Source organism: Periplaneta americana, chromosome 2 (genome assembly GCF_040183065.1).
Source record: "Periplaneta americana isolate PAMFEO1 chromosome 2, P.americana_PAMFEO1_priV1, whole genome shotgun sequence".
In the NCBI taxonomy this organism is placed as follows: Eukaryota; Metazoa; Arthropoda; class Insecta; order Blattodea; family Blattidae; genus Periplaneta; species Periplaneta americana.
This window is the reverse complement of record NC_091118.1, coordinates 163,202,720-163,223,044: the sequence shown is the minus strand read 5'-3', so window position 1 is coordinate 163,223,044 and position 20,325 is coordinate 163,202,720. Positions and strand designations below refer to the sequence as shown.

The 20,325-nt window shown below is 35.3% G+C and overlaps 2 protein-coding genes across 7 annotated transcripts in view; one reads left to right on the top strand and one right to left on the bottom strand.

Moving 5' to 3' along the window:
• Window positions 1-20,325, top strand: part of LOC138694743 (thiamine pyrophosphokinase 1) — a 114,051-nt gene that overhangs the window by 49,193 nt on the left and 44,533 nt on the right. The window contains exon 1 of one of the 4 annotated variants that reach the window (XM_069818752.1): window positions 7,464-7,556. The exons of the other annotated variants lie outside the window; for them this stretch is intronic. Within the exon in view, the coding sequence (XP_069674853.1) occupies window positions 7,551-7,556 (6 nt within the window). The 5' untranslated portion in view covers window positions 7,464-7,550. Of the gene's footprint in view, window positions 1-7,463; window positions 7,557-20,325 lie in introns of those variants that run through there. 4 annotated transcript variants of the gene reach the window in all.
• The window catches only part of LOC138694744 (uncharacterized), a 235,332-nt gene that overhangs the window by 190,275 nt on the left and 24,732 nt on the right, over window positions 1-20,325 (bottom strand). The window lies entirely within an intron of this gene.

Genomic DNA, 20,325 nt, shown 5'->3' with positions numbered 1-20,325 from the left:
TCAAACGTCCTATTTTAATTATGTAATTACTTTATATTTATTTCTAACAGGTGCAGCGGAGCGCACGGGTACGACTAGTTAGAAATAAAAATCTGGGGTAATTACGGGACTCAACAATTTTAACCCTTAAATTGGCAAATCTTCATTTCTCACACTAGTTTATTAAACCGTGTCGGACTGTAAAGAAAACAACTATCGCAATGTCCATATTTTATATGTTGTACAATATTATAGTATTGTGAAATTTTAATTTTCCTACCAAGATCCCGACAAGATCAACAAGGGGATTCATAATTGATCCAACTGTAAGAATGGAAATGTACGAAAATCAACCTGCTGAGGTATATCAGGAAAAATGCGACATATACGACCCCACTATACCATATTACAGTATAAGGAATAATATCATCTAACGTCGATCGAAGTTATTGGATTACTGATTGGGGCTAGAGGAACCATCACAAAAAGATTCGCGCATTTTTGTAAGCAGTTTGGTCTAGGACAAACTCTTGTCACTGAAGTATCTATGTTTGCAGTGAAGGGATCTATAAAAGTCCTAAGAAACCATATCTACAGTTATATAGATTGATCTCTTTGCTATGGCGATCTGCTCACTTAAGTTGGGTCTTGCAACCAGTGCTAAATAGACGACTGTGATCATCCAATAGCTAATAGATTAGGAAATTTTATGTTCCTTCTGGAATTAATGATGTTTTGTTTAGTCTTTTCCAATTATTTCTAATTGTGCTATTTCTTATTCTTTTTCTTCTCCATTGTTTTATTTTTTTTTTCCATTGTAACAACAATTTTATGGTAAGCTTTGTCTTCTAGGCAGCCTTCACTTGGAGGAAGCTGAATAAAATTTATTCGAAATAAAATAAAATTTATTATAGCATATAGCCTATTAACCTGTTCTATCCTATAGGATACTTAGCGAATTTAAGGATTAAATCTGAAGTCACACACAAAAATAAAAATCTGGATCATCCATAAAATAAAAAACTGCGTTCAATTGTTAGAAATAAAAAATGAAGTCGTGCACTAAAACATAAATCTGGAGTCTTCCACATTTAAAACTCTGGAGTTGTTCACCAAATAAAAAACAAATCTGGGGTCATTCATTAAAATAAAAATATCTGGGGTCGTTGCATATAAATAAAAATCTATGGCCTGTCATAGAAATAAAAAATCTGGGATGCGTATCCCTTGAGACAATTCCCCGTACTTTGGTGATACGCGTACCAAAGATTGAATACTTCCTTCACGTGTTATATCTCAGTAGGTTATTATTATTATTATTATTATTATTATTATTATTATTATTATTATTATTATTATGTTACTAGTCTGACTTAGGGGTAGGGTAGGTAGATAGGTCTCATGAGTAATGTCTTATTGGTGTCACTTATGAGTTTCAGGCAGTTAACTAAACAACAAAAATAACATAATAATATTTATCTATTTGTGTCCATAACAGGGCAAAGTCCCAATTACAATAGACAGTACAGATAAAAAAACATATTGCATACAACACGAAAAAAGAGGTAAAACAGATACAAGTGTAATTACAAATTAAAAAAAAATAGATAGCACCTAAATAAAAAAGACAGATACAGATATAAATGAAAAACACCAAATAAAAACAAATCAAAAAGATCCAATGCAAAATGTAGGCGTAGCTATAATTGGCAAATTGCAGAGCAAATACAACACCATGTTAATAAATTAAATATACAGCACTACACAGCAGGCCCAATAGGCTCAATTAATTTATTAAAAAAACTCACCAACACAGAACATGTGTTTCAAGTAATGCTTTACATAACTTTTTCTTGTACATATTGTACGATAACGAAAAATCTAAATCCTGTTTATTTGATAGATGATTGTAAGTTCGAAGCATTAATAAAAGTGGAGACATTTTATGAGATAGTGTTTTTGTTGTCTGTAAATAAAAGAGAGATCGCTTTCTCAAATTTGATTTACCAATATTGAAACTAATTAGCTGTAGAAGATCAGGGTTGTCTATTAAGCCATTTATGGTTTTGAACAAATACATTTGTTGTGCTCTTATCCTGCGACTACTGAGAGATGGTACATTAAATTCAACCAGCATGGATTCATAAGATTGGAATATGTTGTAACATGAATGTTTTTTCATATATAGCAGTTTTAGGATTTTATTCTGTACTCTCTCTAGAATGACCGAGTGCGAGTGATAGTGAGGGTTCCAAACTATAGATCCGTACTCTAATTTATTTCGTATTAAACTATTATATATTTTTAAGACAGTTTCAACATTCCTGAAATCTTTTGAGTTCCTGTAGATGAAATCTACCAGTTTGAAGGCTCTATTCGCAATTGCTTTTATATGTGTTAAAAGGATAGGTCATGAGAGATTACCACTCCTAAATCATTTACTGAAGTGACCCTTTCTAATTTTGTGTTATTTATGCTATACGTGTAATCCAGAGAGTTAGTATCACGAGTGAAGGTAATGTGTGAGCATTTTTTAATATTAAAGTTGAGTTTGTTAACAATGCTCCACCTATATGCTCCTATATATTTATAACATTAAACTTTAAAAAACCAAGAAATAACACTTGTTATAACACTGACTTAACAGTAGTCCTATTTTGCACGTTGGCATTACTCTATTAGGCATCTCGGTGATATGTAAGATTTTATCGTCCCGATTCATGGTCTTGTTCCAACAAGATGCTGGGGTCGCTTACTATTCCTGTTCCGGCAGCAGAGTCAGTTGAGGAAGGATAGAACGGTTCATTGACTTTGAAGAACCAATCAAGCTACTTGAACTTAAATCACATACCGGAGAGCTTGTCTTTTATAGAGGCAACTAATAGAAGAAGTGCAACAATGCATGCAACATTCCAGAAATGATGCGTGCAGATCGACCTTAGTTTAGAACAGTGGTGTCCAAATCTACCGCGAGGAGGCGGCAGTTTCAGCATCAGTTTGTTTTTTATACGATTAGAATGTTCCTGCTGTAAGTAAAGCGAAGGAAACTTTCCGCATTGAAGATTATTACATTGATGTGCATGTACTATCTGTTCGAGTGGTTATGTTGCAGTGTCATCCAAACGGGGGAAGTCACGTGACAATGATTCAAACGGGGCTATTTTCTTTAAATTATTTTAAACATTTACATAATATTGTCTGTGGATAAGTCCTTTCCCATTCAGACCCCTATATATACATATATATATATATATATATATATATATATATATATATATATACACACACACACACACACACACACACAAGCTCGCATACTATTTCCTTATCCAACTGCTCTGAGGATGACTACAACCCTAGATCATATGTAACAGATAACTCATCGCTATGTTAAAATCGGCAGCACTTTGAAGAGAACAACCGCCAGGATCGCCATCCGTCCGCCGTAAACGAACACGAGATGGCAGAATTGTCGCTAATGCAATTCAAATGGGAATTATGACGTGACTCCTTATGTAACAACTAGGTGGCAGCATAGTAAATCTGACAAAAGTTGTTAACCTCAAAGCCTACAAGGCCGACCTATCTGGGTATATGATCTAGGCCACAACACAGCGGTCGAAACGTCAGCCACTAACACCAAGACAACGCGGTAGAAGCCCCGAAGTTTATCCACAGACCTTGTACACCAGCCGCGGAAGCCTACTCGAACATTTGCATAATATTAATTTGACGTCCAATTTCGAAAAGCAACTGTTTTCAGAACATAGCTAAGGCTGGTGAGCCACTAGCCTTTACAGAGGGGCCAGCAGAAACGGATGGAGGAAACCGGGATGCGATATAACCTCTCGGACGAACAGTAGCCTACCTATTTGATAGCAATTCGCGCGTAAGTCGCTTGAATGGGCCACAGGCGGTGATTACACATTATACGTGTAATGGATGACAATGATGATGATGGAAAATTGTTGGGATGTCACAGGGGAACTGGAATAGCCGAAGATCCACCGCTGTGAAGTAACGGTTAACATGCCTGATCGTGGAATGAGCAGGCCCGGTTTCGAATCCTGGTTCGGACAAGTTACCTGGTTGAGGTTTTTCCTGGTTTTTTCCTCAACCCACTAAGAGCAAATGCTAGGTAACTTTCGGTGCTGGACCCTGGACTCACTTCGCTACCACCATCTCATTCAGACGTTAGATAACCATAGTAACTGTAAGATAACCAAATAAAGAAATTAAATTATTGCGATACGTATAAAACGTATTTTGGTATTGAATTACTAGGGAAAAGGTCATTATGATCCGGCATAGCAACTGTGTACATTTTTGTGATAATCCTCTGCAAGGCACATTCCTAATCCACACTTGCTGACTGCGCTAAGTTTCGCTGAGTATTCAGAATTTGAGCAGACATTCCTCCTCCGTGTACTGCCAATAGGCGAATGGACAATAGATTGTGTACATAAAATAATGAAACAAAAATACACGACAGTAATTTTAAAACCATTCAACATAGTTTTATTATGTTTGCTTTCAGAGATTGGCTTGTGCTTGAAGTTTAGTTAGGCAGTTTCCACATGCGCGCCTCTTTCTCTGATAATATCATGATATCTGATCGTTAATAAATTTCGGTCCAAGTGTTTTGAAGCATACCTTGTGTGGTTGTTGATATGACATCTCTGAATCTTTCACGTAAGACCTGAAGTTTCCTTACGGACATTCCATAGACTTTGTCCTTTACATAATCCCACATAAAAAACTACTATTTATTAAATCTAGTGACCGCGGGAGCCAAAAAATATTGTTTCATCAGAAAACAACACGTTTACAAGAAATTGCTCTGGTCTATTCTGTTCAACATATCCACAGCAAAATCATTCTTTTTTTCCTTATGCCCTGCTTTTAAAGCCTGCAGAATTTGCACTTTGTATGGATAGAATGTAAGATACTTCCAAAGGACTTTGTGGATATTTGATTATATAATTTTATTTCCAACGTTTCATGATGCATGACGAATCGACTTTGTGGGACTGTGTTGAAAAGCTTCTCGTAATGCTGCATGTTGAGCTCCAGGTATGCTGGATCTTCCTAGGCGTGACACTAACATTTTTTATAAACCGCTCATACTACATATAACCCCAGATCACATATATAACAGAATGCTCATCCCCATGTTAAAATGGGTAGCACTTGAAGAGAACAACCGCCAGGATCACCACCCGTCCGCCGTAAACGAATACGAGATGGCAGTACAGTCGCTAATGCAATTCAAACGGGAGTTATGACGTGACTCCTTATGTAACAACTAGATGGCAGCATAGTAAACCTGACAAAAGTTGTTACTGTCAAAGCCTATAAGGCCGAGCAATCTGGGTATATATGATCTAGGATATAACTTAACATCACGTCTAGCGCGTGCGTGTCGCGTATTGCAGACTCTCCTGAAGATCCTGAAGTTTCGTTGCAAATGTTTTGTAGAATTTGTCTGAATTGGCCAGGTACTTTATAGGAAACTTTTGTTGTATACTCGTCAATTAAAAACTGAGAAACAACGCGCTTAAGCACTGCCAGTCTATAAAACACTCAACTTTTGTTAACATCTTACAAAAAAAAAATATTCCGATTAGCTTACTAGACAGTTTTGTATTATTTTGTTAGCTTACATTATTTTATGTACAGCCTCAGACACAAAAAACGACCGCTCTCCTGTAGCTTGAATTTGTGTAAAGGTCCGCTCCCACTTAGCGGAATCGAACCGAATCGAATCGAAACGAAAAGTCTGCTGCCACTCACGTCTAGTGGAATCGAACCGAACAGTACTTTCATGTTTTGTGTTTTGTTATATAAAAGAGAATAATTCTACACAAGATTTATTAATTTTTCTTCTTTCATATTAGCCTACACTGTGATTTTTGTATACGTACTATTTCAGTAATAACTTTCAATAGTAAACAAATTAAGCCGCCAAGAATGGATGTTGTTCATTTGTTTTTTCACGAATGGTTCACTAGAACATACGATCATACCCGAAAAAAGAAATTCTACTCCGACAGTGGAATAAATATTCTAGCTCATGAATTCTGTTCTGTTCGATTCGACGCGCTGCTTCCCGCTATCTTCCATTTAAATACATCGTGAAGACAAATTCTGTTCGATTCGATTCCGCTAAGTGGGAGCGGGCCTTGAGTCCACTTCGGGCAGCGCCTGGTTCACACGAGTAGGAAAAGAATGTTTATTTTGCACCTAACTTACTCCTTGAATATTATATCTTCGTTATAGATCTATAAACAGACTGAAAAAGCAACAAACAAGCAAAAGAAAGGAAAAACAGAGCAGAGTCGTACCTACGTAAGAAATTCCTTCAGTGTAAACCTAAGCTTCCACGGAATCAACCGAAACATATTTCACTATGAAATGATAATGGAATATATTATACATCCAATCGCTATGAATAAACGACAAATGTTCACTTTTATAAAGTAAATCGAACCTGGGAAACGGCCTCCAGATATGGAGGGTAGCTGTGAATATATTGAATAAGCAGTCACGAACAGCCGATAGGGGTGGTCCTCCATCTTGGAAATTGGGCGAAGGGCTAAGAACCAATCACCGTAAAAAAACAGCTTGTTACGAAACCTCAAAATAAGCCTCGGAAGGCGGCAATGACCTCCGGGTTCCTTAAAAGTCAGTAAGTAAAATCGAACCTGAGTTCACTGGATTTTTATCCAGAAACATTATCACTTGGTCCGTAACCTACAAAAACATTAATTTGACCACCTCTATGGTGTAGGGGTCAGCATGCTGGTCTCTTACGTAGAGGGCCCGGGTTCGATTCCCGGTCAAGTTGAATTTCTTGGTAGAGGTTTTTCAGGGTTTTCCCTCAACCGTAGGGTAAATGTCAGGAAATTCGGGCCGCAACATCCCTGAATATCAATGGCTTCATTCATCACCAAAATCATATTCGGTAAAGTTGCCTAATTCCGTGATATTCCTAATCCCGTGATACGTTTTTTTCTCTCTCTCTCTGAATGTTACGGGATTGGTTATCTTACTATGAAGTTCACCGATGTCTCAAAAGTAGACGAAAGATGCACTCTTTCGAGAAAAAAGTCTGGCGCTCTGGTCGAAAGGCAAAGCTTTGACTGACATTCAATTTTAGAAAAGAATCACGGGATTAGGCACCTTTAGCCTTCATAACAAATCAGTAATACATTTGCAGACGCCACCTAAATCACAACAATAGAACCAGTCTCAATAATAGCACGTAGGCCTTCGGATTTCAACCAAAAGATTAATTCGCGATATGACCAGAGATGTTAAAGCGAGTATAAAATAACAACAACAAAAAAACATTAAGTTCAGGCAACGCTGTGGTTATAAGAGGCAGAATCTTACAACATGGAGGCAGCAATTTTCTTGTCTGTTGCACGCAATTGTGATGGTTACTGCGGTGCTTAATTGGAGACGTGATGACCAGTTATCAGTCACGACCGAGCTCGTTGTCTAGGTGAGAACAGTAAACAGCGGCGAGCGGAGTGGCAGGTTTATATAACGCCCAACACAAACAGCGCATGTGGGTGAGTTACTACAAGTTTATACTCAATAAATACAATGTACACAAGGTAGGGTATTTAATCGTTAAGTAGCATTCATTTATGTTCCAAAGCTATATAAATGAGACGATGCAATTCAGGAACTCTGCTTTCATAGATACAGAATACTGCAGAATTGTTTTGAGTGATGGCAAAACGAATTTGAAAGGAAAAATAATGTCACATTTGTAATAAGACCCTTATTTATTTGCATCGCAAGACGCTGTGTACAGTAGAATTAGAATTATTTAAAGTTACATGAGAACTGAGGACTTTTTCACACAAATATGAAACAATATTTCAAACGTTGTGACGTAATGTCTATTATGTAATCTTGTAGGTGAAATGAATGTCAGCCAGTACTTTTATTTTTCAAGCCAGGATTACTTGCTTTTGAATATTACAGGAAGTGTTCGAATTGATAAAAATGTAGAGGGGGAAATTTCTCGTTGATGTATTATTTTTTAAAGGATTTAAATTATATCATTTATTTATACCATATTCATTTGTTGTTTAGCTAACTCTCTGAACCTCATAAGTGACATCAATAAGACTTTACTCAACAGATAACTAAGTTTTTTTTTTTTTTTTGAGTAAGTAAACTTTATTGTACATAAATAAATACATTATAGTTGGGAACAGAAACAGAGAAAATAAAACAAAACAAAAATAAAATAAAATAACTTGACACTTGTTTGTGGGTATTGCCCACTGGCAATCCCAAAAGTACTCTATAGCCTCATATCACTATGCCGTTTTCTTTTTAGTCTTCTATGTGCTGGATCTTGCGGTGGATTAGTGACAATACTTGAAGTAGCGGATTAATGTGGTTTAGGAAGGAGTTGTACAGTCTGATGTAACTCTGTCTTAGGACCTCCATCACTTCAGGAATACAGAGATCATCGTGCAGGTTCTTGTTGCTGATATACCAAAGTGCACCAGACATCAATCCCAAATAGCGATTTTGCATGACCTGTATTCTTCTTATTTGTGATGCAGAAGCAGATTCCCAAATTGAACATCCATATTGTTACAAAGGGCGCACAATTGAAATATAGATAAGTCTCTTGCAGTGTAGAGGCAATGGAGATTTGTCTTGAATAATGTGCTTTAGCAAGTAGATTCTGTGTCTAATTCTTTAAACAATAGCGAATATGTGGTTATGCCAAGTAAGTTTGCTATCTAAGATTAATCCAAGATATCTGACGGATTGAGCCATTGGTACTACTGAACTACATAATGTTACTGGATAATTTACGGTGTTTCTCTTATAAGTAAATCTGACTAAATTTGATTTTTGAGGATTCATAATTACTTGCCATTGCTTACACCATGAGACAACTAAGTCAGAAGACTTTTGTGTAGAGTAGCCAGTTCCTATCCTTCCTCTTGCATAGGCCTATATTGCTGACTAGTAACATTATTTATTATTATTATTATATTTATTATTATTATTATTATTATTATTATTATTATTATTATTATTATTATTATTATTGTATATGACGATGCCATACATGTTCCACATGTTTTTGCAAAATAAACTATCTATCTATCTATCTATCTATCTATCTATCTATCTATCTATCTATCTATCTATCTGTCTGTCTGTCTGTCTGTCTGTCTGTCTGCCTGCCTGCCTGCCTGCCTGCCTGCCTGCCTGCCTGCCTGCCTGCCTGCCTGCCTGCCTGCCTATCTATCTATCTATCTATCTATCTATCTATCTATCTATCTATCTATCTATCTATCTATCTATCTATCTATCTATCTATCTATCTATCTATCTATCTATCTATCTATCTATCTATCTATCTATCTATCTATCTATCTATCTATCTATCTATCTATCTATCTATCTATCTATCTATCTATCTATCTATCTATTATTATTATTATTATTATTATATGAACTGTTAAATGCACGAAATGTTAAACAAACGTTATATAATAATAAAGTCAGTATTCAATCTAATGAACGGATGAATACCACTCTTAAAATGAGTTTAAAATCAACAATGCATAATATTTAACATCTGTATTGCAGAAATGTCAAAACAACTTTTTCAATATGTTTCATAACAAGTTAAATTTCTTATTTGTCGGCTTCATTTTATTACAAGGCCGGTACTAGGCGGTAGGTTTCTCTATAACAAAGATAGCATGGTTATAATTCGAACATGCCATAGCATCAAGCACAGGGATTGTGAAGGAGGCGGTGTAGGAGGTCTATGCCTTATGTCGATGTAGATTTTGTTACTCTAACAGTGAAAGATTAGAGAAGGGAAACAATTAAAGATAAAAAATTTTGCCTATGTAGAAGTAAACTGTCGTAACTATCATGAATTATTATTTTATTTGCTTTCGGTTGAATAAAAGACATAAGTACCAGTAGGTCTGATAAGTTTTAAAGTGCTTTATATTCAATAAAAAAACTATACTAATACTTGGTAATCTAGAGTTTTCATACGACTTTGAAATGTTTGTTTTACATTTACTGAAAACTAACTTTTGGTAGTTATGACAGTATTATTCTAAGGGTGCGATATTTAATAGCGTTTTAGAACATTAAATTCCGGACCCTAATGATCGCTGTCACCTATCCTATTGTATGTAATTCCTGTAACAGCGAAGTAGCATTCTGCATGATCCGTCCACTGGTCATCTAATAAATTTTCCTTCATAGCTTCTGAAATATCCGTCTTCCATGTTGTTTGTTGTTTATTTTTCTTCCAAATTATGCTATCATTTCGGTTTACATGTTCTGAGACTTAAAGTGATTTCGTAACTGAAGATAATTTTGCTTACGTAGAACTCGTCGCCGTCAAGTTGTGGAAGAATCTTACAGCAAAATGTTTAGCGAGATATATTGTTTGTTTTTTTTTTTTTTTTTTCGTAGACTGATGTGTTCATTCGCAGGATTGTGTGCACTGTTGAATGTGAAATGTTTAATTATTGTCGGGAAGCTTGTGTCATTGATTTAAGCAGACTTAATACAACTTGGGGATCGGGAAGGTTCGGGTTACAATAAGCATAAGCCAGGAATGTCAATTGATACCCACAGGAGCAAGCGCGCGCTTTAGAGCCCAGGAGAGCCTGAGCGCTTTACAGCGGAAAGGAAAGAGACAGACGAAAGAGGTATAGCCTATATGCCGCTTGGTCGAACTATATTCAGGGATGGCCAGCATTGATTTAATAGATAAAGGGAAGAGAACTTATTAAAACTGTATCCATGTTAATTTTTAGATTTGCCTGACAATGAGAAGTATAAGTGCATTATAAGAATTTAAGTTTTAATTTTAATGCTCATTTTTCACAAGTTTGATTTTTTTATTCGAAAGAAATATTTTCTCAACTTTTCGTATAGAAAAGTGAAATTGTCAGGTATAGGCCTATTTATTTAGTAGCCTTACAGAATGTTTTCGTAAATCTAATATACCGTATATACGTATTACTGAAGATAGTGTATTGAACATTTTGAAAATATTAGCATGAAAATTGTTTGTAAGGAAATTAATTAACAAAGCAACTACTCTTACATCATAAGCAAAAGATACGTGCCCATGTGTTGTAAAAATGTCAGCTCTATAGCTTAACAGATTTCGAGAAAATAATTTAATATTCTGATGATAGGAAGTTGCTCACAAATATCACCTTAAAAGCATAATGCGATAAGAGTTTTTTTATGTAATATTAGTTACACTAAAACAGATACAGTACCTAGGTAACTTTGTTTTGTACTGTAATATTGTTTTGATTAGTTTATTGATTACTTTTGTAAGGCTAAAGATACCATCAATATAAATTACAACTTATCATGTCAAACTCAATCTCTTTCTTTGGAATATCACTTTCTTTATTAATGATGTGTTTCATCCACTTAATACAGTATAATATTATACTACTATGGAATTTAAGTGAATATTCCTTCTTAACTCTCTAATATGTTATTAAGATTTGAAACACAAGTGCAATATTAAGAAATCAGTGTTATTACTTTTGTTTTACAGACAATATAGATAATATTAAATAGAAAGAAGTCATATAAAAATAACGACATAAAATTTCACGTCCCGTTTGAAGTTTGTGCACCACTGTTTTCTTAATCCAACAGGTTGCTTATTCATATACACAACCCTTCCTCTTTCCATACTTAGCGCTTGCTGCCCGCGCACTACGTCAAGGTCAGAAAAATGCGCTTGCTTTGACATCACTGGCATAAGCGGTGAAAAGTGAAAGCGTTTGTTAAATACAAATTGTGCTTTAAACTTAGAAATAAACTAATGGTTATTAATGGACACACAACATATTCCTGTATTATTATAATATTATGAATAATAATCTTACTGTATTGTACCCCGAATGGAAATATTTCGCCCATATGTAAAACGGAAACTACATATAAATGCTTTAGCAAAGCATATACAGTGAATTGATTTCGGAGCTTTAGAATGCAATTCACTGCTCGGTACAGATTTGTTATCATTTGTTGGGCATCCGCTTCATTCTGCAAATTGTAATTCAGTAACACTCAGATTACATGGGCCGGTAGCTTATTGTAGCAACAGAACAAACACGTTAGTGTGAATCTGTTACCAGTTCAGTTCGAGTTTAGTTTATATGGCATCGGCGGTTACTGTGAAATTGCATGAAAGCCAGACCTCGTTCCAAATCATATCTGCTAATTCTCATGTCAATCCCAGAGGATTTTGCACGATTTCTTGTTTTAATATCGCCTCCATTACCCCTCTGGTCCAACGCAAAAGTACTGTATAATAGTATCTCAATGCCACCAGCTTTCTGCTTCCTGAATTTAGTTACTATACCTACGTAATCTATCGTTGATACTTTTTACACTCTTTTCTTGACATTCTGTTCAAGTAAAATCTGTAATGCAAGTGAAGTAAATGAAATTTTCTATAAGTGGTGGTGGTGGTGGTGGTGGTGGTGGTGGTGGTGGTGGTGGTGGTATACGTTTCCTCATACTTTTTGTTTTCTGTTCTTTACTTTTTTGTTTCGCTTTTTATTTCTCGATTTTCCACTCGGGATTGGCAATAGTGAAATGGTAGGCTATTTAACGCGATTAGTCTAACGTTTCACTGTACAATTACTTACCATTCGCCTTACAATTGGAGAAAACCACGGAAATGGCCCAACCTTGTAATCGGTGAAAATAGAATTCGAATTACTCCAAAGCTTAGCCGCGGATAGCGAATCAAAGTTATTACCGCCTGAGCTTCGCTGGTAGCTTTGTGCGTTCCTTACTTCTATTTTTATTTATTTCGCCATCCTTTTATTATTTTTTCTTTCATTAATTCCTTCTTTCCGTCTCTTTGTCAGTCCATCATTCTGCTTTGCTTTTCTTTCTTATTTTCCTATTTTGTTTCCTTTCTTTCATTTTCGCTGCCTTCCCTTTTGTCTTTCTTGCTCCCATTCTTCTCCTTTTTTCTGTCTATTTCCTTTTCTTTCTTTCTTTCTTTCTTTCTTTCTTTTGCTCTTTTTCTGTCTTTCTTTCTTCTGTTTGTCGCTTCTGTCTATATTTTTCCTTTCTTGCTTTCTTTCTTTTTGTGCTCTTTCTTTCTGTCTATCTTCTTTCTTTGCTTTCTTTGTTTCTTCCTTTCTGTCTCTCCTTCTTTCTTTCTTCCTTTAGTTTCTCATTCTTTACTTCCCTCCATTTCTCGTGCATTATTTTTGTCTTTTTTTCTTTCTTTTTATTATATTCCCTTCTTTTCTAATTTTTTTATTCTCTAATTTTTATTCTCTTCCTCTTTCCTATCTTTTGCTTTCTTCCATGAACCCTTTCATTTCTTCACTGATTTATTCCTACTTTTTAACTTCATGTCTTCGCCAATTTCGTATTTTCTACACTTACTCTTTCTGCCTTCTCTCTATTCTCCGTAATTCCATGTAATCCCTTTTTTATTTTATTTCATTAATCCTTCCTTTTCGCCAACTTATAACCATATATTTCATGTAATAAATGAGCCGTTCAGAGCAAAAGTGGTGTAAGTCAAAATTGGATAATGAGGTTTGAAGTAAAAATTCTGAAAAAACACAGCGCAAAGTAGCAATTAATATCTCGTTCTTGCTACCCACTGACTACTAATAGTTTAAATCAAGTGAATATTAATTGCTACTTTGCGCTATATTTTACAGAATGTTTGCTTCGACCCTCATTACCCATTCTTGCCTTACACCAGTTCTGCTCTGAAAGGCTCAAAAGTTCATGACGCCATCAATGACGCCACTATACGAAAGTTTTGTAAGTAATATTGTGTTGTCTTACTTCGGAGTAAATATATCAATTATAATGTCTAACTTACGTACAAATCTCTCTGTTAATATTTCATATTTTGCAAGTATACGTTTATTGATTTTTGTAAACTGCCGTCTCGGCTCCTCATATTTCTGAAAGGTAATAGCAAAACCGTATGCCTGTAATAAATATAAACCTGAATCCATTGTCAGACACGAACCTAAATCTCCAGATGGCGATTTGCAATTCATCCAGCTGGCCCGGCGCCAACGGAACTATATGAGCAGGGCATGTTATAATACATTGAATCTGCAGGAAGAGATACATTGCCGAGATTTGTGGGTAAACGCAGTCTTGGAAAGGTCATCCGATAGTACAATGTTTGTCTCCCATTCAATTCGATCTGCACAATCAGTATTGCGTGGACTTCGCTACTGATAACACTCGCGTCGCTTTCCTTCGAGTCACTTTTTTGTGGGGCGCTGACAAAACTCTCGCTGTATTCTTTCATCAATTTTATTCCAAGGTTAGTATTTTAACATTCAGATTCATATTTTAGTGACAGTCATATAATTAACTAGATTTCTATGATAGCCTACTATTATTCTGTAAATATATGGGTAAATGTGACAACGAGAATAAGCGGAGAAAACATCATGCATCGGATGGTGTGACTAATAAATTTGAAGCCTTGTTCTCAGATGATGATGATGATGATGATGATGATGATGATGATGATGAATGTTCACTACAAAAGTTCCAGGGGATGAGGTATTGATACACATGGAAGAAATGCAAATTTATATTCTTTCAATTGATAGTGTCTATCTTGTGCATTAACCACATTTTCAAAGAGTTCAGGTACTTGGGAATGTCCATTGCCTAGTATAGATTCATATTTCTCACAAGTATTATTATTATTATTATTATTATTATTATTATTATTATTATTATTATTGTTGTCGTTGTTGTTTTCATAACGATACAACTTAAATCGTATACTATTATAAAACTTTTCTCGAATGAAAATGCTCTTAAAGTTTCAGTGGTTTATTCAAAATAAAACATCGTTTCTCATTATTAATTATAGCGTTCTTCAAGGTTGAAGTGAATTAAATCCATGAGACTTCAATTTGAGAAAAGAAGAGATTTTAATATCTATATATTTAGTGCAATCTTTCAGTGCTCTTGAGAAGTGATGCAATCTAGCGAACAGCATTAGTAATAAGAACACGGTTTCGTCCACACCTGTGGAGTAACGGTCAGCGCGTCTGGCTGCGAAACCAGGTGGCCCGGGTTCGAATCCTGGTCGGGGCAAGTTACCTGGTTGAGGTTTTTTCCGGGGTTTTCCCTCAACCCAATCCGAGCAAATGCTGGGTAACTTTCGGTGCTGGACCCCGGACTCATTTCACCGGCATTATCACCTTCATATCATTCAGACGCTAAATAACCTAGATGTTGATACAGCGTCGTAAAATAACCCAATAAAATAAAATAAAACACGGTTTCATACTAACTGTACAGTAGAGCGTCTCGTTTAGGCACAGTGAAAATGTAAACAAAGTGCAGGGGGGGTAGGACGAGTCGTACGATAAACACGAGGGATGCACAAGGCTTTAGTTATAACTAGATTTCGTGGAATTGCCACGAGAATCGTAAGGTTTACAGCGCACGCGGTATAGGTTGTATGAGAAGGGGGCGTGCAGCGGATGGAGTACGCCTCTGATGTAAACACTGAGCAGTATACTGCAGTTACAATAAAACCTGTATCCTGTATTCAAGAAATATAATGAATGATCATTGAAGTAGGAAATATCTAAACATGTAGATACACAATTATTTTATAGTGAGATATATTAACTCTTAAATGTAAGATACTCACATCATCCTTGAATATTGCATTGCAGTTAAGAGTTACGTACATTTTGAGCGACTGCAAAGTGAACCTCCTCCGAGGTCACGTAAACAGTTTTTATATTGGGAAAATGTACGTTCTACAACACACGATGTAATAGGTGCATATTTTACAAAAAATGGTTTGTTCTTTAACACTACAATACTTAGTACCAAACTCCTCTATAAACACACGCAATTATGAAGTATTATTTGGCGGCAGGTTTGCTTGAATTTTTGTCGCACTGAAAAAATGTTAAGCTTTGACTATTCTAACCACAGTAAAGCAAAAACAAGTGCTTACATAGGTATACATTAACTGTAGATGCTCCATCTATTTGGACCGGTCACATCTCTTAACATGAACTGCTGCTACTACGAGACCGGGAGGTCGCTCGCCTCCTCTATACTACCGTACATCGGCAACCTGATTGCATGCTGCGTGTGGCAGTTCAACGAAGTCTAGTTATAACATTTATGGCGGAGCATTAATTGAAATTATATTTTCCAAAAAATACACAAATTACATAACGTTATCATATACACATTTTAACAAACAAGCAATTGTAACGTTGAAATAATTCAATATAACAAATCAAATTTTCCTATTTACATTATTTTGCTTTCAAACAGCATTTTTTATTGTCATGAATTTTCATGTTCTGTATGATTAACATAATATCATCGTCTTCTGTATACTACAGTATATTGGTCTGAACTGTATCTGAATAAATTTAATTTTGAGAAGGACTAATTATGTTTAGGAAATAGTGTTGTCACTTTAGATCAGTATATTTGATGGCATTGGAAATATTATTAGAAACGCCGTTAAACTGTTAGCTTTATGTATCTGAGAATCTTTTTGTTTAAGTTTTGCATAACAAATCTGCATGTAGTCCAGAGCTTACTAATATTACGTTGATGTAATTATTAACATCATCAGTTATTGTATACGAGATTCTAAATTTAACATCAGAAAATTAATTTGTTTTCTTTTCAAAGTTCATTATTTTAAAACTTGGAAACCAGTTTCAGTTACCTCATGTTATTACTTTCCTGGTTGCGTATGACATTTAAAAGACTTTATGATTACTTTTCTCTGGAACACAAGATTCAATAATGTTCCACAAGATATAATTTAAGTGACTTATAAGGTTTCCATATAGAAACTGCCAAGTAAAATTGCATTTCAGAGAAATCTTGGTCTTGTTGCTATGACGATATCATACAGTGTGCGATTCATAAGTTATTTTATTGGACAACAAGATGGTGCATGTTACTACATACGACAAGATCTACAGTATAACATTACCTATTTGTTGCAGCATATGTCAACACCTGTCTTGCATTCATATAGAATCTTTTCACACCATTTTTCGAATATTACACAGCTGTCCGCAATATGTTGTCAAGAGCTGAAAGATATTTCTGCAGTATTTTATATGTTCGTGTATTGCATAAAAAATGTGTCACCGAGGTGGTACATACTTCTGATTAAACGTTTCACACGTATTAGAACAATTCATTTCCTTTGTTATGTCGTGGATAATATTGCCGTTTATATTATGTAGCTTAATTTCTTGAACTATTTTTCGAAAGACATAGATACGTAAATTAAATAATAAAATTGAATATGCTCCCAAATAGACGAAGTATCATTTTCATAAGTGCACACATCCAGATCGGCTGTTTTATTCTTTCCTTACCACTGGAGCACGGATATTGAGGAATTTGTAATACTTAAAACAGGTAAAAAAAACTATTAAAACATGAAAAAGGCACTGGAAATTTAAAAATACACAATAGGCAGACAAAAAAGCCAATTGAAACATGATAAAGGCACTGTAATTTAAAGAAGGCACGATAGGCAGGCAAAAAGGCAATTAAAAACATGTGAATTTAGAAAAATGCATATCGGTAATATATTTTTGGTTGTACATTCTCTTGTTCATTATATTATTTGCTGTAGTTGATTTGTTTCTTTTTTTTTTTTAATTCCAACTCTATATTTTTTTTTCTGCAAGTATGTCTTGTCTTTACATAAAGTTATTTTTCCTGCAACTGCCATCGGGTAAAAAACCATTATAGTTAATAAATATTCATTCATTTATCCATTTATTTTTTAATATTAGCGTGTAGAGACAGGTAAACGACATTTCTAAAGTACATTTATTTTAAACATAATTTATATTATTCAGTTAAAAATTGATGTTACTGCATTTAATAATATAGCATAATGACAATAGTTTGCTTCAATTATTTTCTCCTTTTTAGATCGTTCAGTTTTAAGTCAGGGCTCTGAGCCACAACTAGACATCCACACACAGCGAAACTCTTTAGTTATGTGTTAACATAGCGCAATATAAACAAAGCATAATTTTAGTAACCAAGTTAATTAAACATATTCAACTTATGTTTCATGTTCCACCTACAGGATCAATTCTAAATAGTGTTTCAAAAATACACGGTAAAATTTCAGGGTTGGATTCCACACATGTATAGGGTCCGGAAATCGATAATTAATTATTGAGATATCAATGAAGTATTTAACGTTAGTACGTTGTAAGTTCCAGTCTAGTTTTAAAATGATGTACCGTATTCGGTACCTTACAAGAGGTGTTCAAATTGCCCACCGTCTGCCATACTACAGGCTTCTGCTCGTCGCGTCGTCTGATTGAGGTACGAACACGCTCAAAAATGCCTGGCTTTGTACGTATTGTTTGACAACAAGAGTTACTTCATCCTCCACAGCTATTGAGTATACGAACGACTATAAATACCGCCACACAAAGAAGTCCAACGTGTTTAGATCAGGTGAGCGTGGAGGCCAAGCAATTGGTCCACCTCTACCTATCCAGTGAGTGATCAGGATAACGTTCATCCAGCTATTCACGGACATGTGCAGGGGCTCCATCGTGCATAAAGTATATCTCTTGTTGGACTTCTAGAAGAATATTTTCCAACAAAGGAAAGGTGGATTGGGGAGTTAAGAAGTGGTCTGTAGTGACCCAATTGAGTTATTTACACCCATACGTGATCTATTGTCAGTTATATCCTGTGTAGCCTTGGGTGTCCAACATTGTTTTGAACACATGTACCGTATATTCTTCTAAAAGCACTTGTAAAATCTAAAGAAAAGATCAGAATTGAGCATAGATCAAGGTTTGTGGTAGACTGAAATGTAGTAACAGAAAAAAAAGGAGAATGTTATGATGAAATATATTAAAAATACTTCCTTATCGATAACTCATAATGTTGTAAATGATGAGAGGCATAATAAGAAGTAATCATACTATTTGTTATTTTTATTATTAAAAGTTAAAGTAGGTCTACTTAACTCTTCAAATATTACACAGTTTCGAAAATTTTGCAATGCTTATTGACTGCACAAAGCAGTAGGCTAATACGTATAAGACACAAAGAAATTCAGGCATCTATGACTAATGTAAAGCCTTCTCATCACTGCAATAAGTCCTTCATACCCGTGTTTCAAGGCTCAGACATGAGTTAATCTTTACACCCGAAGCGAAAGCAAATAGTAATGTAATCTCATTAAATACTCATGAGCGAGCAAGTGCGGCAACGTGTAAAGGGAAGGAAAGTAACTCGTGATAAGTGAAAAGTTTACAAGTTAGCAAACCGCTTTACTTAAAGTGATTTCGCTTTTCATCGCAAAGCATGCATAAATGAGTATACTTTTAAAGTCCGATATCGTTTAATGTAAATTTCTCTTGTTGACATAATAGGCTATTTAATTTTAGATCCTTGACGTACAAAAAAATGAACAAGGAATTTTACTTATCTGGTAATTACCAGAAAATAGGTCACACGGTTAGCGGAATGGTTAATGCGTGTCATTTCTACGCCAGAATCTGGAATTCGAGTCCAGGAAAAATTAATGTAAACTATGCTAGGAGAGGCTATTTTCACGGAGAACTTCTATTTCCCTTACCGTCTCTACAATAATCATGCTTACTACCGGTGTATTGTTCTTCTTAAAATTCCAGCGGTTCTCCCAGTTCACAATAATTCTAACCACCAATTCAAAAAATAAACGAAATGTTATTAAATGGTTATGAGACTTTCTCAACAAAATTGATACGGCGAACATTCTGCGGGCCAAGTACTACTGCAAAATCAACGGGCCGTGCTGTAGCGTCGCGATTAGAGCGTTACGCCGCAAGTCAGAAGATCGCGGGTTCGATTTCTGATGGGATTATGGATTTTCTCGATTGATCTAACCTTCCGGCCACACGATGGCTTTTGCATTCCCTCAGGTTCGAACAGAAATGAGTACCGGATATTTCCTTAGGGGTAAACGAGGCAATTTCGTAGGACTGACATCCCTGCTGCTACTAATGCCAATAATGACGACATAAAGTAAAGAAGGATCTAAGTGCTCTTTTCATACTTTCGAGGAAATTGAGTCATAATATACGTTGAAGGTACATACATGTCCCGTCATTTATTAATGCCTAATAAAATTCCAAAGGAGCGAGTCTGAACTTTGATTCTTATTTGTGTTACATATTGTTATTTCAGTAAAAACACAATTTCCATGAAAATGATACTTAGACCCTTATTTAATTCAAGCTTTCTTTATTGTCT